Source organism: Motacilla alba, chromosome 8 (genome assembly GCF_015832195.1).
Source record: "Motacilla alba alba isolate MOTALB_02 chromosome 8, Motacilla_alba_V1.0_pri, whole genome shotgun sequence".
Taxonomy (NCBI): Eukaryota; Metazoa; Chordata; class Aves; order Passeriformes; family Motacillidae; genus Motacilla; species Motacilla alba.
In genome coordinates, this window is record NC_052023.1 from 2,530,887 (window position 1) to 2,558,066 (window position 27,180).

General features: G+C 40.6%; 1 protein-coding gene across 7 annotated transcripts in view; it reads right to left on the reverse strand.

The window, feature by feature from the left end:
- The window catches only part of PATJ (PATJ crumbs cell polarity complex component), a 141,301-nt gene that overhangs the window by 103,002 nt on the left and 11,119 nt on the right, over positions 1-27,180 (reverse strand). For 6 of the 7 annotated variants that reach the window (XR_005257687.1, XM_038143824.1, XM_038143821.1 and 3 more), the window contains exons 6-16: positions 26,903-27,095; positions 25,098-25,226; positions 23,257-23,469; positions 20,497-20,599; positions 19,639-19,727; positions 18,244-18,382; positions 13,368-13,444; positions 10,966-11,022; positions 9,420-9,554; positions 5,764-5,928; positions 4,846-4,974 (exon numbers count right to left, since the gene is read on the reverse strand). Coding sequence is in view for 6 of the 7 variants with exons in the window: in XM_038143824.1 (XP_037999752.1) it covers positions 4,846-4,974; positions 5,764-5,928; positions 9,420-9,554; positions 10,966-11,022; positions 13,368-13,444; positions 18,244-18,382; positions 19,639-19,727; positions 20,497-20,599; positions 23,257-23,469; positions 25,098-25,226; positions 26,903-27,095 (1,429 nt within the window). In the remaining variant the exon portion in view is untranslated. The remainder of the gene's footprint in view (positions 1-4,845; positions 4,975-5,763; positions 5,929-9,419; positions 9,555-10,965; positions 11,023-13,367; positions 13,445-18,243; positions 18,383-19,638; positions 19,728-20,496; positions 20,600-23,256; positions 23,470-25,097; positions 25,227-26,902; positions 27,096-27,180) is intronic. The other variant, XM_038143825.1, reaches the window with a different exon arrangement.

The following is a 27,180-nucleotide window of genomic DNA, read 5'->3' on the forward strand; positions in this document are numbered from 1 at the left end:
ATGATCAGGTGAAAATGTGTTTAACAAAGACATGAATATGCTTCTTTGTTCATAACAAACTTATCACAAGAATAGACAAAGCTCAAATTATCACAAGAGGGCAAACGTTTAGCCAGCAACTTGTCAAAGCATTCCAGCCTGCATCTCACTGCTGAACAGACCAAGAAAGTAAAAAAAAAAAAAAGAAAATATATAATCTGCATGAATACCACCTTCTACAAATAAGAAGTCAGTTTGCTTTTTTTTGTAACTCTACATCTGGAGGCTGTTTGGGGCATAAAGAAAAGAGGAAAGATATTTGGAGACACTTAAATTGCTTCACTTCCTGCCGTGAATGACTATGCAGTGATTTTGTTAGAAAAGAGAAAACAATTGTTTCCCATGCTCCCTGGGAGAAGGACAAAACATAACCTGCTGAATGTGCAGCAAAAGAGACTTCAGTTCTACAGCACGAAAAACTGCTACCAATAATAAAGGGAAGGCAGGAATAAGGCAGCTGTGGGGTCTCTATTGCTAGAGCACAGGAAAATCCCTGGAGCACTGACCCAGGCAGGCACAACTCACCCTGCTCCCCCAGCTCAGGGTAACCTGAAGCTCCTGAGTGCTGAAATGCCTCTTTCTGCTTCCATGGATCACTTGGAGCAGGTGAGTCCATGAGTTCCTCCAGCCAGCCACCTCTCCAGGGCAGCTGGAGCATGCCAAAGCAAGCAGGCACTGGGGAATTCTCTCTCAGCACAGACAGGGAGAAACAGCATCTCACAGTCCTTCCCAAGAGTTGTGTAAAATGTCAAACCTCCCTGGTGCACCCCTCACCCTCTCCAGTTTCATGCACTCTGAAGCAGCTGCTTTAAAAAGACTCTGACTTCAAAGCACAGTAAATTAAGCTCCACATAAAGTCCATTCAGCTTTTTGTTTAATTTGATAAAAGCTCATCAGACCATTCAAGTTACCTTCTGGTCAATACTGCCTCAAGAAATCTGCAATTCAGCTACCTGTGGTTTTTCCAATATTTCTGTAAAACATTACTGACAGAATCTGCTGGCCTGCAATGCATCAGGTCTTTGCTAAACACTGTTCCAGGGCTCAAAGAACCTTGATTCCTGCTGGGATCTCTTCATTTTCTCTGTAAATCTTTTGGGATTTTTCTTTCCTCTTGCTCTAATGCCCTGGGGTCACAGTTGTTTTCAGACAGCATTTCTTCTCTGTTTTAACCTGATAATGTATCTTTCAATTTCTTTCTAAGGAAAAGGGATCGGTCTCAAAAACAATGGCTTAGCTCTGCCAGGAGGCTGGATGGGGCTTGGAGCAACCAAGGGTCTGGTGGAAGGTGCAGGGTTTGGAACTGGATGAGGGTTAAGATCCCGTCCAACCCAAACCATTCTGGGATTCTGAGATCAGCTCCAGGCTAGACAGATTTACTGTTAAGCTGGATACTTTCAGGTCTGCTGACAAAGAACACCAAATGCACTGACTGCAGCCCCTTTCCACCCCAGGTGATCCCACACCACTCCACCAGCAGCTCCTGGGTCCCTCCCTCCCCACCAGAGCTCACTTAGCACTACCTGTGCCAGCAGCACCACATAAAGGCTAGTGAAGAGGTGAAAGGCACAGCAACCTCTCCAAGTGGAAGGAGAAGGAAATGAAGGGAGGCAGAGTGTGCTACTCCACGGAGGATCTGGCCAGAAGGCTGAACAGCACAGTTCAGGAGGCTCTGCAGCCTTCCCATCGGAGCACCATCAAGAAAAAGCAGTGCCTGGCCAGGAGCTTTGAGCAGGTCCCAACGCAGTGATGACAAGAGAAAAAACCACAGAAGATTTCATTTTAAGATATTAAGATGTCTTCAGTGTTTCTTATTTAAACAGAAGAAAAAAAATCCAGTGAAATCCATCATTTCAGGAATCCACAGGATCAGCTTCCCATCCACCTCCCCTCTGGCCAAGCAGTGACCTTGCTGCAGAGCAGCAGCAGAGCAGTACTCTCAAAATTTTTACGTTTCCTACAACATAATTACAAATTACAACATTCAAATGGGAAAAAAAGTTTTTTTTTTAATGCACAGAGACCACAGGAAAATGAAGACTATCCTATATAATACTATCCTGTCATAGCAAAAGGGGTAACTCCACCTTAAAGTTTTATGAACCTTCTTAAAAAAAGGAAGTTTTAAGCTCTGTTTTAAGCTTTTAAATCCCTAAAGACAATCAAAAGAAAACACAGGACAAAGTAGAAATACTATTGATTATGCATAATTGGTATAATTAATTTGTAATTAGTTCATTAAAATATATAGGCATTGGAATTATGCTTGTACATTTCTGGGAATATCCTGCAAGTCACTTGGGATGTGCTTATCATTTATTTGATAGATGAAACATTATTAGAAAGACAGCCCATTAAAAATTAATATGCCAGAGTAATAATTTTCTCGATCTCAGCATTCAGTTTTCCACGTACTCAGACTCCTATTCTGCCTCACAAAGAATTTTTATTAATTCTGTTTTCCAGAGCATGGCTTGGGAAGACAGCGTTTGGGACAACTGAGGCACAGCAGCCTTTATGCTGAGCATGCAGCCAGTTTTGAGGAACGAAATGGCAAATATTATACATTATATACCACGGGAGTGTTCAGCACAAGATCTAATTCTACAGCTTAATTTAAGATGGGAAGGTAAAAAGCTTTGTGTTTGAAAGCAAGTAGGAAGAAACTTCCAGAGCAGGGAGCAGCCTGGTCTGTAACTGCTGAGCATTCTTGTGCTTCTGCAGCGTGTCTGGCATCTCTCACTGTCAGAAACGGATGAGCAGGACTCCAGAGCTCCCTAACACTGCAGGGAACAGCCCCAATCCCACCCTGGGGCTGGGATCCACTGGGATCCACCATTTCAAGGGTGTTGCTCCACTTTTTTGTCGGGCAAAGTCAGGTGGGGCAGTAGAGCATCACCACTTTTTAACCCTGATGTCACTTCCCTGTTCCCACTGAGCTTCCTGAAGTCCCTCCAGCATTTCTGGAGTGTCATTTCAGCCAACAGCTACAGAAATAATTGGATCTTAAAAACCCAGCATAGTCACATCACCTCCTCCAAGCTGGGTATGCAACACCAAACTTCCCTTGAATTTCTGTAATGGACAGAGCCCCTCCTTGTGTGTTAATTGCCAACAAAATCTCCCCTTCAAAAGCATCTTCCTCCCCACCCGACCTCCATCAGCACTGTGGCAGCCTAGGAAGGCTGATGATCATCACTGATGATGAAGATGGGCCATGGCAAGACCCATCTTCACTGAAAAACACCTAAAAAAAATTTAAAACTTGTATTCTCCAAAAGGAGCAAAATTAGCAGTGGATGCACAGCACAAGCAGTATCATTTGCCATTATAAAGCTTGAATTTTCTCTTGTAAAACAAAGAGTATGTGCCTAAAAAAACACCTTTCATGTTTTAAAGAAGGGTCTCCAGGTCCTGTAAGGCACAATTAAACACTGCTGTAATTCTGTGCTTCCCAGCAAATCTGTGTTAGGAATTCCAAACACTCTCCCAGGAACCACACACAGGTTTTTTTTGGTTTTTTTTTCCCCTTGCCTCCACTGTAGCATGGACAATTATTTATTTTCTTTGCCTTGCACTCAAGGATGTGATGGATGTATTTACATAAACACACACACAGCCACAGATATCTCTCTATAAAAATTAATCTGCAGATGATGAAAAGTGTAAAAGATCTAAGAGGCAAATCCCAAACAAAAGAACACACTTTATACACTTTATACATAAATATCTTGAAATTATAAAGATCTGAGATTAAGTGGTTTACCACTCATTTAGCATTGATTAGAATGTATTTAAATTTAGCTGCAAGTACCACAACATTGCTCGTGTATTTGCATCTGCGAATAAGTAAATAAAAAGCCTGCTATTAAAGCCTTCATTAATTCTGATTATATGAGAACTTAAAAGCAAATCTGCGTATTACTGCTCTGTAAAGACTCCCAGCAACTCTAGAGTAGAGCTGGCACTGCAGCACAACATGTGTCAGCTAAAATGACTAACAGGATCTATTTTCAGTAATCTTAAATCGCACTGCTAAAATATAGAATTAATGGGTTTGCATAATACTTCAAGTATTTTTTTCCCTTCTAATTCATTCCCAATTCCTGCCTTATTGTATCAAAAAGTGAATTTTATATCACTTGACATTTATGTACAACAGTTGAACACATTTCATTAAACTACAATGTTTAGGCAGCACTCAGATGTGATGTGTATATTATTATAGAGAGTGATCCAGCTATTTTATTTCCTTATAAATATGATGACTGGAGGTTTAAAAAAATATATCATGTTGACTAGAAACATGAAGAACGTTTCGTTCTGACTGCAGATTTTGAGAGTTTCTACATATTTCATTGAAGACAGGGTTTTTGAAAGAAGGATTCATTAATTTTAGTAGCATTTCCCTCCAGCTTAAGACTTGTCTGTTAATTTCTAAGGAGTTTAACAATAAAGAATATAAGAATCTCCAACTAATACCCAAGAACGTTCGCTTGCCACTCTCACAGAAAAGTCATTTTAAGTTACAACAAAAAAACAACCTTGCCCAACATTTGGTCATTAAACCCAAGAGATATGGGGTGCAGCTTGATGAAAGATTTTGCACTTTATCATGTCCAATAATCAGAGGTTGAGAACACTCCATACTATACAGAGTTGGCCCCAAAATACATTTCCCTACAGTTCCTAGGCCCAAGTGTCAAGTCCATTACTCAGTAACCAACATCACAAAACACTTTAAGGCACCGTGCAAGACCAGGGACCAGAGGGATTTTTAGCATTTAGTTATACAGAAAAGTATACCTGATAGTCCAAAATGCTGAATCCTAAACCATTTTTGTCTTTCTCCAGCTCAATAACCTTCACATCAGGAGACCATAATGCCAATTCCCCTTCTTCCTCCTCAAGATTAAAGTCTTCCTCGGGTTTCACCTGGAAAAGAAAAGCTCTGGTCCAAATACCATTCTCTCAGTTCTTTACGAACACTGTTCCTTCAATATTTTGATTATTAATGGTGCATACATGCCCTAAAATCTGACCTTTTATGGAATTAAAACTTCACTGAGCATTATGAATAGAGTTTTCTCCAGCTTGCTGCCTTGAGTACTCCCCTGGGCACAGGCCTACATGTTTTGAGCATCAGAGCCCAACCTGGCACACAAATATCCGTGTATTAGTCTAATTAATTGTTAGAATATTACTAACCTGTTACACGTTGATGAACTTCAGCTGTCCCATTAGATGCATAAAAGAAAAATAAATAGCATAAAAGATTTAACCACAGACAGCTAATAGAAAGGCCAGGCAATCAGAAAAGATGAGAAGCCAAGCTGTAAATACTTTTGCAAACAGGAGCAACCACAAGTGTCAAGCTTTACTTTGAGACTTCAAAGCTCCTGCGACAGAAAGAAACTTCTAAGTTTCAGTTTTTTATTTTTTTTTCCCCCCAGTTCTATAAAAACCTACTCAGAACACGGAAGCAATCAGCTAATGGTGGCAAGGACGTGATTTAGTGTAACTCAGAGCTCTCACTCACCTATTAAGTGTGGGGATGATGAATGGGATGTACAGTCAGCAAAGCAGCGCGGTGATTTACCCACCTTGTCTTCCCAGGACAATGAACTTCCTCGAGACCAACCCGTGTAAACCCAGAAATACCGGGAATTTTTCCAAAAAAATTTACTGTGCTTTTGCACAAGTGGGTGACAGGAGAAGTGTTACCTGCTCCTCTGGAGGGGACACTGCCACGGGGGGCTCGTCCACCAAGGACTCGGTGCCGTCGCTGAAGAGCCGCCGGCAGCACACCAGGGTGAAGGGGGGTGGCACCTCCTTGAGGAAGGTGACAGCCTCACGCCGGGACCTTCCACACAGCTGCACCCCGTTTACCTGCAGCATGGGACCACACAGCCACAGAAGAGAATTAAAGGATATCTGCCAGATTATTTCAATTTTTTTTTTTGCATACGTTTTTTTCCCACACCCGAGCCTGAAAGTCTGATTTTACCCGGGGGTTCTGGCATAGCTTGCACAGTTTTATTAACACATGCTTCTGAAGAATATATACATTATTGTAAAACTTCATCTCCAGGATCTTCTGACTACTGACTGCTGCATCATGTCTCTCTAGCTTCCTCTAACTTCTTTTCTGCTCATGGCTTCTCCAAGCCTAAACCTTTCCTAGAATTCTTATTTCTTTCTCACCTGTTTCTTTGTTGGGATCTTTTCTCAGCGTTAGGCTTATGTGTTTGAATATAAAAAGACAAAAAAATTAATTTTCCCACAATATTTTAAGGTTCTCAGCTCCGATCAAAAAACCTGAAGTGAGAACTACCATAACTAGTTGAAAAGTTTGGCTCAATGACCTTAGAGGTGTTTTCCAACCTTAATGATTCTCTGATTCTAACTTTGCCAATTTCAAATGTACCAAAGTGACTGAAACTAAAATAGATCCTACAGAAAACAGGTGAGAAGTTTGTACAGTCAGAAAGAAACCAACTACAGCAAGCAATTAACCAGAAAGGCCTGACAAGGGTCAAAGCCTGCCATAACATAAACTCAAGATTGTGAGTGATAACACATCATTGTAAATGGATGTTCTAATCCACAGACTTAGAAAAAGAAAAAGAGAGATAGATAAAGAGAGATAGAGAGATAGATAATGGTGCTTTAAAAATGGGATACTGCACTTGCACTTTTTTGGTAGCTGTCTCATCCCTGGAAGAGCCCAAGGCCAGGCTGGACAGGGCTTGGAGCAACCTGGGACAGTGCAAGGTATCCCAGGGGTGGGACTGGATGGGCTTCAATGTCCCTTCCAACCCAAACCATTCTGTCACTCTGTGATTCTACTTCTTCAGGAAAACAAGAGGGATTCCTCCTCTTTTACCTATTTTATAACCTTTGTATCCCGAGGGTTCCTCTCTCTGCACCACAGGGGTGTCCCTAAATAGGAGGACAGCAGGATGCCAGCAGGTGTCCTAAATCACCTGTGTTAACCAGCACTGCAGCCCCAAAAGAGCAGGGCTTCAACCCAATTGCTGCTGTGGACTCAATCCCAACACCCTGTGTGCTCCAGGGATTTCTTTCAGGCTGCCTCAAGCCTCTCTCACGACCAAATGTCCACAGTGCTGGAGTGCAGCCACTGGTTTGGGAATCCAGCACCTCATCCAAGCCACTCTCCAGCAGGAACCAAGGCACAGCAAGTGGGGATCACTGAGGATCACCTTCAGCCCTTCCCTCCATACCCACACTGCAAAGGAACCCACATCTGATCCAAGAAAACAGCATGGAAACGTTCACCAGACATGGACACACCTTTGTACCTGTGCACTTGAGGCAGAGCCTCTCCATAAACCTCCCAGATCTTGCTGATCAGAGGGATTCAATCTTATTCAAGGCTCCACAGCAATCCCACTTTAGCCACCATTTCCTTCTTGATCACTTCTATTTTTTTCCCCCCACTCTGTGCTTTTTGGAGTGTAAATATAGTTTGGACTGCTGGGAAACACAGAGTTCCTCTCACACTCTGCATCCCAGCCAAGCAGAAAAACAGAATGGTGGAACTGGCCTCCACCATGGCAAGACAAACTGCTCTGGGCTTCTTCTGCAAGAATTACAGCAAGTGCTGAGCTATCAGCCTCGTCCATTAGTTAATTATTTAAGCAGAAGGATCCACACATAAGGATTTTTTAATGCTTGGAGAGTGGCAGCGTGGTGGAAAGCTCCCAGCACTTCTCAGCATCCCGTGATGGATGGGGAAGAGCTGCTGTGCACCCCCCAGCAGACCTGGGGACTCCCATTTCTCCTCCTGCAGCTGCCAGAAAGCAGCCTCTGAGCAGGCAAGGTGCCCTACACCCACCCATTCAGCAAATCAGCCAGCCAGCCCTCAAAAGCAGGGAAATTGTACAACAAAAGGGCACAAAAAAAGCAATTTACTCCTGAAAAAGAACACAGTGGAATTAGCTGAAGTGAAGGGCAGGGGAGGGGTATTGTGCTGTCTGTCATAATTCAAACACATCATTAAAAATAATCAACATTCAACCTCACTGTACATTAAAAAAAAACAAAAAGAAAATCCTTGCTGATCGTATTTTAATCCCAAATGTATCAGGCCCAGGTAAGGCTGCTTGTTTGGGGAATGGGGCTGTCACTTTTTCCACTGCAAACCCCTATTTAAGGGGATTTATAACTTGGCTGCAAAAACATAGTCTGGGCTAAACCTGGCACTTACAGCTTTAGCCCCAGAGCACATTTTTATTTTGTTGGGGTTTTTTTTCCCCAACTACAGAGCAGCAAAAAATTTACACTCACTAGGTCTGGGCATACCTGTGAACTTAATTCTGAGTACAGAGTAATACATAAAACTGTTAAATATGCACAATTAAAGTTTCCTGAGTTACTCTACAGCACTGCATTATTGCTTTTTCTATAATTTTTTTTTGTTTTGTTTAGTGGCCAAGCAATTTAAATGACACTTCCAGCATTCCATTAATCCCTTCCTTCAGGAATCAAGGTTTCCTCCATTAAGCAATAAGAAAATGTTTTAGGTCTTAGTGATATCAGTATGAATTTTTGATGTTAGGGGGTGAAGAAGTAAAAGCAGAATAGCTGTACACCTAACAAATCAATCTTTCAGAATGCCTAATTCTGTTTCCATTAAATGTTCTTTGCATCCACTAAAAAAAGGCTCCAATAGCAAAATATTCCACAAGGAGTAAGCAGGCAATAAGAAATTAATGTCTTTTCACTTGCAGGCTGAGATACCAATGGACACGTGTACACACACACACACACAAATAGGAATTAATTTTATAAAATAATTATTTTTCTGAGAAAATAGGTCTGGTGTGATTCTGATAACTCCAAAGCTGCCCCAATACCTCTTTATACACATTTAAACAAACTATGTATTTGCTCATACACACAAATATCTTTCAACACTCCACAAAAAAGTTTTACTGTGAAACTGAAACCACTGTTCCTAAGACTGCTGTAAATGTTTTAGGGGTGACAAATATTCAGAAAGATTATCCACCACAAAAGCTAAAGCCAAACTGTGCAAAAGACTGAGCCACAGGACTACAAATAATTCAACACAAATATTATCTCTGCCCTTGTGACTCTTGATACTCGTGTTAAAACAGTTCAGCAAAAAATACCCATGAAGTCACTGAGAGGTCACAAGAATTTGACATTTTCTCCATAAATGTGGAAGGGAACAGTGAAGAAAATGAATGTGAATTCCAAAGCACAACTCTGCTTCCACAACTAACCTGGAATAATTCTATTGCACACACAGCAGCCAAGCTAGAACTGAAGAGAAGAATTTTAAGAAGGCCAAACAATAATTTTGATCTTTATTTTCTGTTTTGTTTTTTTACCTCCAGAAGTTCATCCTCCAGTTGCAGAAGAGCAAGTATTGCAGCTGGGCCATCTGAAGCAATGGATGATATATAATGATGTCCATTGAAAGTGTCCAGCTCAACTCCTAATCTCAGAGTGTGGATGGGTAACAGCTGCCAAAAGATAAATATAAATATGTATTTAAGTGTAAATCTTTATCTACCAGGATAAAAACAGATTTAGGATTCAGTGGCTCACCAAATGGAACCAAACCCACAGTAAGATGATTAAATGTTCACAGTGACCTCACCTGTGTTACAGCACAACTGTTCATAACTTCACTGTACAAACTGTTTGCACAAATAAAAACAACCAGTCTGTTCCTCGGGTGGAAAGGCAATTTGAACTGTATTCTCAAATAATTAAACTTAATGGGAAAAACAGAGAGAGAAGTACCACCCCAAAAGGTGAGTTGTCAACAAATCACAGAATGGTTTGGGTTGGAAGGGACCTTAAACATCATCCACTTCCGAGCCCTCTTCCATGGGGCTGGAGCAAAACAAAAATAAAGGAAATAGAAATAAATAAATGAATAAAATAAATTCCATAATTGCCCTAAAATCTCACCACAAGATCAGCTGTCTTACTCCTTTGGGAGCTACACTACTTTGAGGCAGAAAAAAATATCCCTGAAGTGTCCTCTGTAAGTAGTTGCTAAAACTGACATCCTTTTTTCTGCACAGGGAAATCACTGATTTTGTGTCAGCCTTTTCCCACTGGGACTCCCTAATTTGGAATTTTTCTCTAGGGAAACTCCAACTCTCAGTGCCTTAAGTCTGCTAATATCAGGAAAAGTAGAATAAAAGTGATACACTATCCAGAAAAGGCAGAAGAAATCATGGCAAACTGGGGAGAGGATCAGCAGGAGCTGCTCCTTCAGTTTGGACATTTTCTAGCTTTTTCTTTCTGGAGTTCAAACAGTGACTGTCCTGCTTCCCAAATTATTCTGGATATTCAAATAAAAGGAGCAATCCACTGATCCACAGCATTCCTTCAGAGCCTGATGTCTGATCACAACTTTATGGCCCTTCCCCACGGAGGTGTCCCCACAAATATATACATGCATCATCTCTAAAAACCTCTTTTCCACATTATTAACACAGGTATCTTGAAAATCTCTTGGAAGTGAAACTAATTTAAGATCTGACACTATAAATGAATTACACATCCCTTTCCCTCAGCCAGGATCACTACAGCAAAATCCTCTGTGGGACAAAAAAGTTGTTCAGCAGAGTTTCAACCCCTGCTCCATTCTGTGCAATTAAATACCCCAAAATTTAGGTTTTGAGGGTGTATTTTGTGGTTTGGGGGTTTGGTAATGAACTGTTAAAAGGTTCATTTGCCTGTGCTATGAAAAGGTATTGGATCAGTCCAGGAGATACGCAGAATATTGGCAGCCTTTTTTTGGAAAATACAGAGCCACAAAACCACTGAATTCCTGAACCACATCTGGAATTGTGTCTTGCCCTCCCAGGATTACTCTGCCAACATACACCAGGAAGGAAACCACCATGTAAGCCTTACCTTTGAGTACTTCTGGAGCTCTGAATCGTCCTTAAAGGGCATATCCACATTCACAACCTAAAAATTGGACATCAGAACATTTTTCAACAGTGGGACAATAAAGACTTTACCAGAACGATGAAATTCTGGCAAAAAAACCCCAGCTCATGAGTAAAATAAACTGTACTTAAACAATGTCACATTGATGCAAAATAATTTTAAACAAATGTTAGAAAAATCTTTCAGGCACAGCACATTTACAAGTAGGAATGTGGTGATTATGCACCATTAGCAGACTCCAATATTATCCTATTCCCGGAGCCCAAATGCCAATTTTAGTCAAGTTCAGTAATCCTGTGTAAGCACAAAATGCCATTATGTTTGACACAAATACCCACACGGCCTTGCCAGTCAGAATTTGAAAGTATGACAGCTTAAGTTTGTACCTCAGGCTATAGTGCAGCCATCTCCCATCCAGACTAACCCACCAACTTCTGGCCTGAAATACCTAACTTTAATTACCAAATGGGAATGGAAAGTGGGTTATTTAAACTAGGGACAGGAAATCCTTTCAGTGTCTTTTTTTAAAGATTAATAAAATGACTATGCTCACCCCCAGTTTTCTAATATCGTCCCTCCTTAACATAATGGATTTATCTGTAATATTAGAAGGTCATTTACTTCAATTTTAAATGTAATTAAGACAAAATCACAGAATGGTTGGGTTGGAAGAGACCTTAAAGATCATTTAGTTCCAATCTACGGCCCAGGGCTGGAATCTGGGACACTGGAGTTGAATGCTTAAAGGAAAACTACACTTGGTTGATCTGAAACAAACAGAGCCTTGCAAAAAAATCAGGTAACTTTTCTTTGAAAACTTCTAGTTTAATAAAGATTAGACTTTTCTTTTGGGTTAATTTTAAACAGGTCTTCCAGCCCATGTTGTTTTGCAGTAGTCAGGGTGTTTTTCCTGACAGATAGGACCCATTTCATGTAAATAAATGGATTTATGACTGGCAGCTCCCCAGCCTGACACCACACAGTCCCTGCTCAGGATCTCAGCTCCTTTCACTGGAACCAAAAAGGACCAAAGCCACCAGGGCCATCAACCCCTCTCTTCAAACAGCTACTTCCTCTCAAGATAAATACTCCTGAGAGAATCCTGTAGGCACCTTTGGGGTGAGTTCTGGGGGCTGAGCGAGGATGGTGTGACACAGGGACTGGGGCGTCACTCAAACTGGACATTGCTACTGAACACAGGAGGGAGGCACAGGCAAGCAGAACCAAAAAATGACTTTCAAAATGGGCTGGCAGGAGAGCCCCCTTCTATCATTCAAGAGGCCCCATGGTTAACATTTTCACTGCTGACATTTCACCGGCGGCGGCTGAAGGAGGATTTGGAATGGTTGGATTCACCAACTAAGCAGGATTTCATCCTCTGTGGGAAGTGTGATAGTGCTCAGGGAGGTAATATCAGCCCCTGGAAATGTAAGGGTGGGAATACCGAGCAACTGAAGTGGGCAGCCAAACAGATTTATTGCATCATGTACATAATCTCACACGAGCTTCAGATCTTAAAGGAGTGCTAATGGAAAGAGGGGAAGCGAGTTTCTCAAGGCAATTCTTAAAGCTACTTTAAATCTCCCAGCGAGTGACTGGAACGATGGCTACTCCAAGTAGTAAAAATAAGTGTCTCTAAATCAACTGGACAAGCATTGCAAAGACAAACAGGGCATTTTCTTGGTGGTGGTGAGAATTTTTTAAGGCTTCGGGAAGAACGCTGTCCCGAGTCTTTTATCTGTACTCGCTGGCTCACCCAGCACTGAAAAGCACAAGTGAATTACAGTTTCCATCAACTCCTCATGACAATTCATCAAAACAATCTTTGGCTAGGCAATTATTTAATATGAAGTGAAGAAATATCTACTAGACATTGGCCCCACAAAGCTACACTATTGAGAATTACTTTGTATTTTCCCAGCGCGTTTGAAAATCATTCTTTCATTCTTCAGATAAAATGGTAAGATTCTTCTGAAAACAGAAGCTCCATCCTGAGCCCTTTTATTATTCAGTGCCCAGTAAAACAAATAGATCATGAATGAAATAATAAAAATGCCATATATTTTAAGTGGCCGCTGTGATGCAGATTTAACAGGACAGCTGATTTCCTTAAATCACTGTTCCTGTGTCATATTTGTATAGCAACAGAATCTATATAAACAGAATAAAATAAAAGGGCAACTAATCCCCCAACTACATTATAACATACATTTCAGTCCTGATGTTACAGAGAGGAAAATCTGATGTTACTGATCTGTTCCAAACACTGAACTGTTCTATAAACAGCCTGTGATGCTAAGCTCACAGATCTGTAATTTGAAGAAATAACATTCATGAATGTAGTTTACTGAAATAAAACATACCATAACTTCGTATTCTGGTCCCAGCAGGTTTTCCCATTTGGATTTCAGCTCATGTGCTGGAGGGAGTGGGACTCTTCCTAAGTATGAAAGTGAATATTAAATTTACAAGCATATTGTACATTCAGAAGTACATTTACTTCTAAATACTCCAATAAAAATTCAGTGTAAATAAAAGATTAGAGGGAATAATCCCCAAAAGGGAAGTGCATTAAGCTGAGTCTATCAAACAGCACAAATCAAAAACGTCTTTCTTAGGAAAACAATGCAAAATGTCAGCTCCTGTAAAAGTGTGATTTATTCAGCTGAGAGGCAGAAGAGGTGATGCTTGGTGATGAGATGTGAGTTCTGTACCATGCAGTACTGTAAATAAATCATTCTTTCAGGCTGCAAAACAAATTTCACACGACTTCATCATTTGTTGCTGTAAAAACGCTTCCCACTCCGGGGAAACATCATCTCCCACCCAAATGAGCCCCCTTAAGAAGGAAAACACCTGACAAGATATTGCTGTTATCGAGGGGCTGTGTCAGCACAATGCAGGCACAGACTTTATTTATACATTTGGCAGGTATAAAGCCTTGTCTGCTTTAATTAGGCCAGTAAGTAACATGAGCTTTAATATAAGCTCCAGTTCTAAACCAGTCTTCCGTGGGAACTTGGCTATCTTGACATTTATATCTTTTCAGCTTTCTTACTTATGCAACCAAGGCAGTTGGTTACAGTCCTGTAAGACAATTTGACAGAGCTAGACAGCAGAAAATGACTGGCTGCCCTGTGTTTGACCTCAGCCAGAAGCTCAGCTCACATATAAAGTTCCAAGCTGGAGCAATGTGTAACTGGTAAGAATCAAGCTCTACAGCAAATTCCATCCAGCAGCGACAGCAGCAGCATCTGGGGGCTGAATTACCAAAAACTAGGGGTTTTTTTTCCCCCCCAAATGGCTTCAGTAGTTTGTCAGATGTCTAGACAAGGCACAGACCACTCGGCGTTGCTGCTGTGTCGCCCTGAAATTCAGAATGTAAAGCACAAGCTCAGGTTCTGCACACAACCAGTGAATAAAATACCTGGAGGGGAATTGTGAGGACACCACGAGGAGCTCAGAGCCCACCAAGAGCAAAACCCTGCACAAATGGCATTGTAGAGCTGCCTCTGCTTTCAGCACCTTCGCAGACTGCAAAGATAAAGCTCTGCAATACAATCCTCATTACACACTTCTGTAACTTTGAAGTTTTCCACTTAATAAAAACAAAGATTGGACTTTACTTCTATGACAACACAGCCCACCCCTGTTCTCTCCAGCTCGCTTTCAGCCATGCCAGACAGGCAAATTCTGTCTGATCTGCACTGAGAAACCACACTGCTCAGAGCCCAACAACTGGGGTGTCACTAGGAAATATCCAGAGGATTTTCAACCTCCAGGCTCAAGCAGACACAGATATCTGAGAATTCCAGCAATCCTGATAGCTATTTTCTGCTACCAAAACAACACCTCAAAAGATTAAAAACTTGGGTTTGTAAATACAGACCACAGTTGTCTCTGAAATAAATTATCTCCTTAAAAAAATAATGGGAAGACAAATTGTCCTAAAATTCTCAACTGCTAGTTAAGGTTTTTTAATCTCATTGGAAATTGAAGTTTCTAATGTGTGACTTATGATCAAGCACAGGCTCATCACTGACTTTACTTCTGAACTGTATCAAAACCAGAACACCAGTGCATTCTTCTGCTCCTTCCATCTGCAGAAAAACAGAGGGACAGAAATTCCCGAGTCTCTTTTTCTGCTATTACAGAGTTACAACAGTGTGAGCACACAGGATCTAAGCACCTGAAATCCACTGTGCAGCCAAATATAGATTTCAAGGTTCACCAGGAGTAATGAATCTCAGGGTCAAGCTCAAAGTTCAGCTCAGCAACTGTAAGCTGTGTTCAGCTGGCTGAATACAGATCTTTTTGTCACTTCCAAAACGCATTACCAAAATCTACAAGTTGTTCAGAGCAGGTGCTGATGCACGTCTCCATTTGAAGTTTTCCCCTTTCTTTCTTTCAAATACACTTTGAAGTTTCTGCTTGTGACTTCCTTAGAACTGTGGAAATGTGGGCTGAAGGGATTTGGATTGAATATATTCAATTCCAGTGGCATCACTCAATTCACTTACAATGTTCCTTTTTCCCCCAACAGCTTTTTCCACATGGCAGCTAATAGGAAATTTCTTTCTAGTCTCTCATCCAGCTGAATTCCTCATGACCTAACATATGTACCATGTCTTCTATAATGTGCAAGGCCTCAGAAATGAAAACACTTCCAGGGACAGCTTTCATTGGCAACAACTTTTCAGCATATTTAGCCTGTCCTTCTGCCTGCGCTTCCGGCAGTTTTTTTCATTTCTAATTAGCAAGCATAAAGCAGAAACCACAGACCTATTGTAAAAAATCATCTTTTCTGGTCAAAATTGTCAGCTTCTTCAAAACTGGGGTCTTTTTTTCTCGCAGCTTCCTCCTGCTCTCACAAAGTTACTACACAAGGGTGCTCTTCATTAAAGCCCTTCCTTTACCTGCCCTACTGCTGGGGCTTTTTCCCCAGACCTCTCTTAAGCTCCTGACTGCCAACATTGTCCCTCTGGGTTCTGAGTACTCCTGCAAGGCAGGATGGAGCAGTTCTGCCCAGCCTGCAGGCTTGCAGAGGCTGCAGCTGTTAAATTCATTGCCTGCACTCTGCTAGCTCTGAGTTTCAGGCCTCGTGCACGTTGCAGCCCAAACCCTGCTGCCTTTGTACCAGAACTGCTTAAGCATGGCTTTGCCTGGCCAGAATTACTATTTAATACCTCCCCAGGAAACACAGTTTAATAAGAATTTCACACAATTGGGCTTAAAGGGAAGTAATACACGTTTTATAAAACATACCTTTTACATTAAACTTCTAAAAGCATTTCCAGAGTTTAGTCAGAGCCTTAAATTAGCAGTATTTACTTTAGCACCATTATAATGAAGTGCCCATCACCACATCCAAAATAAGCACCTATCTTTGGAATTTAAACTGGGCCATTACATTCTGTTCCAAGGTGAAATCTCATACATCGTATTTCTGCAGGAGTAAAATATGCATAGAAGAGCCACAGTTAAAAAAAAAAGGGTGACACAGGACAGACAAAGTGCTGCTCCTTTCCAGCCTCTGTCATAGCAAAACAATGCTTTGAGAACCTCAACTTTCAGCTACTCAACCACCTCTGTTCTGGCCTCCTATTTCTGGGAACATGCAAAAGTCACAACAAAGGATGTCTGGTTACAAGGCTTGGACAGAAAAGTAAAACAGAATGGAATATAGGAACTGCTACATTTCTCTCGTTTCCAGGTTGTCTTTAATACTGACAGATCTTCAACAATCACAGCAAAATTGCTATTCATTGACAGCCGTAATTTAGAATCCTCTATTACATCTACATGTCTCAGAAACTACAAGGCATAAGGATAATTTATGCTGACTTTAACACAAGCTGTATAAATTCACCCAGAATTCCTGTAGAGGAGCCCAGAAATCTGTGGGGGAATTGAAGGTTCTGGAAAGACCTCCAGCCTTGGTTCCAAAGTCAGCTAAAACCCAGAGCAGCCCATGCCTTTGAGACCTGCCCCGGTGCCTGAATGCCATTTGTTACAAAAAAATGCCTTTTCTGAACTCCAGCTATGGGGTCTTTACACCCAAGACACGAGTTCTGATGAAGCTACTGCAGTGCCAAGAGAGGAAACTGCAGCATGTTCAGAGGTAATGGAAACCAGAAGAATATTATAAAAACACTCTGCAGGAGTCTTAAGATGCGTGAGGGCAAGAAGATCACAGAATCATTAAGGCAGGAAAAGATCTCTAACATTATGGAGTCCAGCCATGAAGATGGGTATGACTGAGGTAACACTGATCAGGAAATAAGTATGAATTCCCTGGAGGTCCATCTGCTGGTGCTGCTCACCCAGCAGGCTGGTGCAGGGCCCCAGCAGCAGAGGAGGATGAGAAATAAAGTCTCTCCCAGGAAAAAACTGCACACCTCAGGCCATCAGTGCAGGATCAGGACCACAAAGAGGAATCACTGAGCTGGAGGCTTTCAGCTCTCCTGAGTTAATGAGAGTCACTCCTGAGTACCAAAAGAGCTGCACCTTCACTGACTGTAACCTTCAAAAATCCCTCCCTAAACAAAGTGGGCCACTGCTGACTGGAAAAGGGCAAATTTTATGCAAGGAAGAAGAATCCAGAGAATTACAAACCCTGAGATATCACAGAACCCACTCTCAGCAGACCTGTGGACTGTGGAAAGAGTTGGTTAGATCCAAGAGTACAGCTTGACTTCTGAAAGCATTGCAGGGCAAAAGCTAAAGATGTTTTAAGCCAACCCATCAGTGTTGAAAATGGATTAAAGATGGTAGTCCTTAACCAGACCCAGAAGAGGAGCTGCAAGCTACTCTATCTACCTGCTTGACTGCTTTTCATTGTGAAGATTATCCTCCTGTTCTTGTTTTCCCTCATTCTTAGTGGCCACATTAATTTCAGGCCCTACAGCTCCAGGGGACACAAAGACTGGAACAGTTGGCTGCACTGTGAAAACAGATGAAAAAAACCCCAAATCATATGCTGCAAAATATAGGAAATAGTAACACCACCTCACTAATTCCTTCCTTTTTTTTTGGTGGGGTGGCTACACAGGAGTTTTGCACTGAATTTTCCTGAATCTCTCATTTTAATTTCTTTCCATTCTTCCTTTAAGTATCTTAATTTTCTGCGGTGCACTATTAAAAAACTGAGGATTGTGCAGTATCCAGTCCTGAACTGTTAAATGAGGTAACTGTAAATTGAGTGAAAAATAAAACCAGTTGCTAGAAAAAAAGAATTACCTCTACCTGAAGGTGTTTCTGAGGAAATAGCAAAGGAAGGTCTCCTTCTAAGCAAGGTGAGACGTACAGTCTGTCCCGTGTTCCGCAGTGCCTCTACCACTTCTTGGTTGGTAAAACCCTGAATGTTGACTCCATCAACCTAAAACAAGAAAATTGTACCAAACAGCAGTAATTGTGCTGCATTCTCAGGCTATGTTGTGGAGAATCACAGGCTGTAAGCAACAGCCACATTATTTAGTGCAGGAATTACAGGGTTACTCTCCCAAGACAGCAATATTTGCAAAACAATCTCATTAAATCTGTTACATTTCACTGATGAGAATTTATTTCCAAGATGCATTTTAAAAGGAAACACAGCAGTAATTTCTTCTTTCTGTTTTCGTGGGGACAACCACAAATCAGAATTTACTAACCTGAAACAAGTATGCACAGATTTTTTCCTTATTTTTTTTTTGCTTACCAAAACCAGCTTGACAAGGACTGTGGATGAAGGTTCCAAGCAGAGTATCCAGCCTGGAACTCTGTTCAGTTCATTATCACTGCTGGTTTTCTCATGGATTTCTAACATGCCCCACACAAGCCTCTACAAACAACTGCTCGTATAATTCCCCCCTAAACAGCCCAATTCTTACATTATCAGATATTTTAATTTACACCCAAAATACTCTGTTCACCTCACTGTCAGATCATGCACCAATAGGGCCTTTCCTGCAGATAAAAGGTTATATTAATTTTTGCTCTCACAGAGGAGAAGCTGCTGACTCTGGAAGGTCTGGCATGGCACACATTTTAAAAGTAATTTAAAATCATATCTCTATAAATATTATCTCTTAAAACAAAAAGACTGTGGAATTCATTCCTGCTTGTGCTGTGAATGCAAAATTGGCTATTATTCAATTTACTGTTATTCAATGGTTTTTCCATTTTTCTACACATAAAGCTTGAGCTTTTAAACCTAAATTGTGACCATTAACATTTTGATTGTATCCACACTCCAGAGCCATTCAGGAACACAAACAATGTGCCACATCTTGCAGAATCTTTACAATCCTCGAGTCCCATTCAATTCAAGTAGAAGTTAATGCTGCTCATCTTTACTGCAGGCCAAAAGCCAAGATTCTCCACTCAGAAACACTTTAATCCAAATGCTTGCCTCTTTCACAGTTAACTACTATTTACTATTTCTTTGAATATAAAATAATACTTTAACCACAGCAAGCCAAAGCTCATTTCTGTCACAAGTCTACCTAAACAAACACGAACCTCCAAATTATTTCTTCTGCAAAGCAGAGGAGGTTTAATTAATTTTAGAAAGTCTTTACTATGTTGTTCTTTTAACAGAGATGTGAAATGTTTTAGCTCTACAACAATAGATAAGCAGATTATTCTACTTACAGCAACAATTTTGTCATGAACATGAATTTGGCCATTGTGGTCAGCAGCACTCCCAGGTATGATACTTTTCACAAAAATTCCTGAAGGTTCTGTTGGGGGGGGAGGAAGAGAAACAAGTCACTCCATTAATTTAATTTGCTTCTTGTCTTATTAAGATTTTTAATTCCAGCCTTTTTCACACACTTCCTTCTGCCCATGAAATGATGATTCTGTAAACCACCACCATCTGCACGTTACCACTCCCACAGCCTGACACAAAACTGAGGATCCCTGGTGGAAAAAAACCCAGCACTGACACAACCACCTGTACACTGACCTCAAATATTTTCCTTAAAATGGCTCACAAAAGGCCACCTCCTCCATGGATTCATCCTTGTGCTTACCCAGGCTTTAAACCACAATCACTTAAATCCATGCTGCGTTTGATTTCAATAGGACTAACTAAGCTAAAAGTAAAGTATGTGCTTAAGGACTTTGATCAGGACTTCAATCATCCTACAGCTAAAGAATTTAGTACTTTAAATCTTAATGAAAAAGGCTTTTTCCTTAAAAAAAAAGGAAAGAGAAGAAAAACATGGAAATCAGAAAAGCTGTCCTTTGTCATGTTTGCAGTTTGATTATTAATTCTAACTCCCAATGAGAACAAGGAAATAAAAACAAATTAAAAACAAAATTAAAAAGCCCTGAAACACTAACACTTCCCTTTCACAAACAAATAGGAGATACTGATCTGTAATTCCAGTGAATTTCATGTCTCTATATCCTAGCTCAGGTAGGAGACAATCATTTTCCCCATGGTGAATAAAGGGTATTTGAGAAACCCCTGACCAACATTCTCCTAAATCCTGAACAACTCACCTATATCACATGTGCCAGCATATCCAACAATTGTTATTCCCAGGCTTTGCCCATTCTTTTTTATTAGTTCAACATCATAGGTGTCAAAAAAGTTGTCATTATCCTATAAATAAAGCACAAGATAGTAAAAAAAATTCATTATTTTCCAGTGCCATTACAATATTAGAGGTTAATTAAAACCTTCAGAAGTAAGAAGTGATTTTGTTTTTCCTTTTGTTTAAATGCAATGTAAATTCATTTGTGAAGTCCCTACAAAGTTGGCCCTGGGATGTCTGTGCAACTGTCCTCTGAGCAGTAAAAATCAGATCTGCAAGGCAAGAGTTCACACAGGGAACAGTAAAGACACTGGTGAGACCAAAAGAGAAAAACAATCAAACCCATAAATCTGGGATTGCAAGGGATAAATTGAAATACATAGAGTTGTTTTCTTTCTGTAATCAGATACAGAGCAATGAGATCAAAAAGAAGATGATGAGAGTAAGGTCTGTTAAAGTGATGAAATCAAGAGGGATCCTGTCACTGCCAACAGCAAAAAAGGGACTGGGAAAATGGAAAACATTTCATAAGGGAGTGAAAAAAGAGAAGCTCAATCAAATGCTTGCCAAGCATCAGCTTTGGAAAGACCCATATGAAAAGCAGCCCAGAGCTGCAGCCATACCTATTTCAGCTCTCAATGGAAGGGAAATCAATGGGCACTGTCTCCTTATCACACACACCTCCCTCCACCAGCAAAGTCATTAAGCTCATTAAATGCCTTCCAACTCCCTTGCTCCATAAGAGGCTGATGGAGATGAAGATAAGTTTGGATGCTGTCATTTATCTGGAGTAAACAAGCCCACAGCAGCGCCTGGAATGGAGCTGTGGCCTTGAGAGCCCGGCTGTTTTCATAATCAAAAAGCTCCTCAGAGTCAGTGCTCTGGCTACAAACATTTCTCTCTAAGTGACACTCCTGCTAGGATGCAAAATAATTGAAATTAAGTCCAGAAAAATCCAAGTGCAAAGTCCTAAATACAGTCAGCACAAGCAGGCTGCACACTGCTGTCACTGTCTTGGACAGCACAGATAATAAGATTGTTTTCTTGTGCCCACACACAGAAGTAGTTTCAGTTATTCCCTACCACAGGAAATTCAAAGAAAATTAAATATGAATATAAAACTGAAAATAACTAACCACCTATTAAAAATGCCTTTCTGCTGGTTTGCAAAAAGAGAAAAGGAAAATATTTTCCACTCCAAAGCTCACAGCTAGTGAAAGTACTCCTAAACCAGAGAAAAACTAGATTATAGGGATAAATTCCATTATAAATCTGACACAAACTGAGCGGTGGATCATTGAAATCATCACTACATTAATAAACACATTCAGATTAACAACTAATCCTGTCTTTGCAAATTTCTCCTGGCACCAGGAGTTTCTTCAGATCTACACATGAAGGCACTATTTAGTTCGGAAAATTATTTTTCCCCCTCTAAACTGCATAGCAGGAACACGAAGGACACTGAAAAGACACTGAGAAGGAATCACATTTTAGAAAGGCTGCAGCATTTACAGTGCTCAGGGCTGACAGTGGTAACAGGAAGAGAGAAAAACAGTATTTTGTGGAGGAAACAAAACTATGACCACTAGTAAAAAAAAGAAATTTATTTATTTTGCCCCTAATATGGGCCCTGGAAAATATGATCTAGTCAGGAAAAAAGGGCCTCATTGAAATGCTGATTCCCTTGGAGAGCCTCTTGTCAAATATTGGAGAAGCCCAGCAGATCACCCCTCCCATCTCCTGGACACTGCATTTCCTGCTGCACTGATCCCTCCTGGGGATCCCTGGGGGGAAAAGGAGCTTGAGAAGGACCCAGTCCTTTACTGACACAGCCACAGCATTTTCCCAAGGGTGTAAAACACAAATCTGCCTTTGCAGTGACTGCGCCCAGTGAGCAAAGGGGTGAGTTTGGAGCAAAGTGACTTCCACTCTGACCTTAAAAACAGTGCTTCAAAAAAACCCCAAAAATCCCAGCTCTCTTCACTCATATTCAAGAAACTAAACAAGAAAGAAAAGGCTACTCAGATTCTACACCTAAATCTAAGCAGCACAGTAGTAGCAGATGGTACACAAGCACAGCTTTGTTTATGTTTCGAGACCTACTGTACACTTAGTGTAGCATTTGTTGATTTTAATTACTCAAAACTGAAAAGAATGACTTCAAAAACAAGAGACTTTGATATGACCATGATAAGATTTGCTAAAACAAGTTTCAAAATTTTTAGATATATTTCCTATCACAGGCAGTAGCGTAGACTATGAAAACATTACACTTATGTTTCATAAAAAGATGATTGTGCTGAATAATTCTGGTGTGGCCGTGGCTCTCTGGATTTCAGACTTAGGGAAATTCAGAGTCCAGTTTTAAACCCACTTACAAATGATTGATTAGAAAAAATGTAACGAGCTAAGAAGAAGAACTAAAAGTACCACTTATCGATAATGTTTATGGTCTTGGTAATTAAATCAGCCACTCTGAAATAAATTCTGTAAAGCTGGTCATTCCAATCCCAAGATTACAGGTATTAATAAGATAGAGCAAAAAGGGGAAAATTATAGAAGGCAGGGCTGTAATAATGACCACTTAAACACAAGCATATATCTGGAAGCTCAAGAGAGGAGAAGCACTTTAGAGCCCAAGAACTCTCCGTTCTCTCCTTCCTTTCTGATCACAAGCCACAAACACACTTTAAAATGTCCCAAGGAAGCAGCAGATACTCACATTTCCATTTGGAAGGGAAGGCAACGTGCTGACTGGCCAGCTCAGGGGAGCTGGTGGAGCCTCCATGAATTCACACTTGGGGTCCCTTGCAACGATCATCCTGACAGAATTCCCACAGTTCCTCAGCACTTGGGCAACCTGCTCGCTGGTCATCCCTTGCACGTTGGTCCCTCCAATCTGCAAGATGTGGTCTCCTGTCTGCAGCCTCCCGTCCTTCAAACGCAAATAAAATGGCAAAAAAGTGTTTCCAGTCCATCCATAAAGTATCTGTTCCACCACAAAACTGAAACTGTGTAGGGGCATCTTCAGGGCCATGAGAACCAATGTGAGAAAATGCCAGGAAAAATGACCACCATGGACACATTTTAAATAATTCAAGGACTCGTTTGCACAGTTATGTGCTGTTTTTCCCACTGTTTTGCTCATTTAGGAGAAAACAGGCAGCAACAATGTTTTATAATCTCACAGATTGTTGTGTGTTCTGTTTCACAGAATACTCCTCGTCAGGTAGGAGTTAGAATATAAGCACAGCATTTTGATTCAGGAATTTTTTTACAGAGTTCCTCCCTCATAATTCTATATTAGCCTGACAAATTTTTTTCTCATGCAACCAAGCTCCAACTTCAGTGAGTAAATCCACTGAAGGTAACAAGACTCCACACAATCCATTTTTTACCTGATAATTATGATTTATGACCTACATCATGATTCCAATCACAAGCAGGAACTTCCAGCACCAAATTCCCAGCTGGTATTGATCAGCACAGCTCCACCACCTTTGGTGCACTGATTTATACAGCAATCACAGAGTTATTCCCAGAACCAACTCAAACTCATTTACAAACTCATCCAATTTTAACATGAACATGCCTCATTATTTCACATGTTCTTAATGATGTCTCATTCAGCTGAGAATGATGTGGTGAGTTCTTAGCTTACATGCTTCATTGGTAGCCAAAACACTTTATTCCTTACAGCAAAACAGGTGCTAGACAAAAATTAAAATATACTCATTTATACGTGGCAGGTTCAGAGGGAGACAGTTGAGAAAAAGCCAACATTTTCCAATAAAGCTCTCCAAATTCCCAGCTTTTATTCCATCCTGTACTGGAGGAAGTACTTTTGCCTCTTTCTTTTGTCTGCAGGGGCTCTGGTCCTCAGATATTTCAAGTTATCAGGACCAAATTTGCTTGAAAAATCTGAATCTGTTTGGTTACTGCAAGTGTTCTAGTCCTGAAATGCAGCAACACTCAGCACCGAGTCTCTAAAGACAAAAAATCAGAGGTGCAAACTGTGCCTGCGCAACTTCAAAAGGCTTTGCACCAAACCTAAGTGTCTCCTTGAACTGGTCAGGCTGCAAGGCAGGGATCAAACCCCCCTTCACTGAAATCCACTCAAAACAGGACATTTTCAATCTCTAAACTGAATCTTCCATTGCAGTGATTTTGGGAGGGCAGATTTTCTTGCCTGACAATTCACTTGGAGAGTCTGTCCCCACGAGTGTTGCAAAATGTGCCAAATTCTACAGAGTATTTGTCCTGCCCCAGACCGACCAAAGGCCAAAAATACCAAATATCAGGCAACTTTTCAGAATTTTTGTATGTTCAACAATGTTACAAAAGCCAAATCTGGTCTGAGAAACAACTTAATTTATATCAGGTGCTGACTTTTTCCTCAATCATACCTTCAACCTTTATTTATTTATAAAGCACGTGTTGGCATTCAGACTTTGATGCTACCAGCTTCCTTTTGTTGAAGTATATTAGTTTATTTTAAGACTGTCAAAAGCGGTTAATTATACTTTGCAATCAAACAAGAAGTGACATAATATAACAAATTACCCGATCTGCTAATCCCCCAGGAACAATTGTTCTTACAACTACTCCACTCGACTTTCCTCCTACAATTCCAAAGCCTAATCCTGAACCATCGTTAATCAGCTCAACGTCTTCAACGTGGCCCCAGTGAATCTGCAATTAATAAAAACAGGAGATTTTAATTTCGGACCATCATTAACGTTTCTCGCTTTCACATGCAGCAGGAAGGAGGAGAATCAATCACAGCAATTTTCTGTCTCCACCCCACATGCGGGAGGATCTGTGGGATTTTGTTCACTCAGCTCCATTTCCTCATAAACACGCAGTGGGATTTCTCATCTGTTTTTAAACACACGTTTCTGTCCTCCACTTTCAGGGTAACAGGATACTAGGAAAAAGCTTGACTAAGAAAAAGCAATTTTAAAGTCTTCCTGCCAAAATGAAAAGCATCCTTTTAGTTTTTCATAAATCCAGAGTACTGCAAACAAGAGGGAAAAACAGAGGCAAGGAGCTTGCACTGGCCCAATTTTCCCTCAGCCTTGCCCAAATTCTTATTTCTGTTATTTCACTTACACACTCTGAACACCCCCACTCAGCACTGAATTAATAGCACAGCACAATATTCTGCCATACTGGATTGGAAGCAAATTTCTAAGCTACACTCTACCATGACCTTATGTTCTACAAGACAATCTGAAAATAACAAAGCTGTTAAGCAACCCAAACCCAGCCAATGTTTCTGTCACATTAATATCTCATACAGGCCCAAATGGAGCAAAGTAGGCAGATTTAAGTCTTCTGTGAATAAAGGATTTATTAGCATACTGAAAATCTTTGCCAAAGCCAGTTAAATATCATAAAAGAAGTTTAAAGACCCCCTGCAGAGATATATATTTGTATTTTATTTTGTTAGTCTGTTCAGTGCAGATCTTTCAATGAAAAAGCAGTTAAAATTTAATTCTTTAAAATTTTCAGTGCAATAAACAATATTGATTATCCACTAAAACCTTCAGCTTTCACTACCTCTGTAATAATCATGAGGGAAATAATTGCTAAGAATAGGGAAAAACACTGCTTTTACCCAGATTTTCATCAAAATCTACTGGTATAATAAATTCAGATTCCAATATCGCAATCCCTGGATTTAGGTGTGCAGTTTGTCCGAATTATGGGTGGAACACAGATGGAAGTTCAGCCCTGGTATATTACATGTCCCAGTGACAAGCTCTCCTTAGTCACAAAAACAAAAGGTTTCCCAACCACTGAAATTTGCCGACGGAAAAAAACCCAAAAAACCAAAAAAAATCCCAACCTGATAAACAAACAGGGATTGAGAGGTTCTTTAACAGATAAATTGTGTTTGTTTTTTAAAACAAAGACAGTGCCAGTTTAAATTGGTTGGGCTGTTCCAAGCAGTGCTCATGGCAGGTTATGTTTGCTCTCTTGTAAGAGGTAATCAGAGCATCTTTAATTGCTGAGCACAAGTAGGTTTCAGCTGGGTATTCTCATAAAATGCTTCATCCAGCCTGTGCTGAACAGACCCTGCTGATAAGAATATGGTGATCTACTAAAGCTTCTGCTATCCCATAAAAACCCAGGATCTGTTTTATAACAACTCCACCACGCAGCTTTGCAATGGAAATTCTGTGCTTACAGCACGGTGAGTCTAAATGAAATGTCATCACATATAAAATTTGATTAAAGGAAAACAATCCCTCTATGTAAAACTTGCTAACACAAACACTTCTGGGCCAGGGGTAAAAAAAAAAAAAAAAAAAAAAATCCAGCCCAGCTCGAAATCTGATTTGGACAGTATTACAACAACTCACAGTCTCAGGTGGATTTACATCACTGAGTAAGGCAGTTCTGCTGCTCCCTTGAAGTGGCTCCCGAGCCACCACCAGATGCAGGGATCCTGTGGATTGCTGGAGGAGGGCAATGGCGTGCTGATGGGAAATGTTCTGATCCAATGGCGTGCAATTAATGGCCAGTATGTGGTCATTTTCCCTCAGTCTTTGATCCCTTAACAAAACATTGAAAGCAATTTTTTAATGCAGCACAGTGACTTCACGTCAGGCTCCTGTAACTGAAACGTGAACAGGCAAAA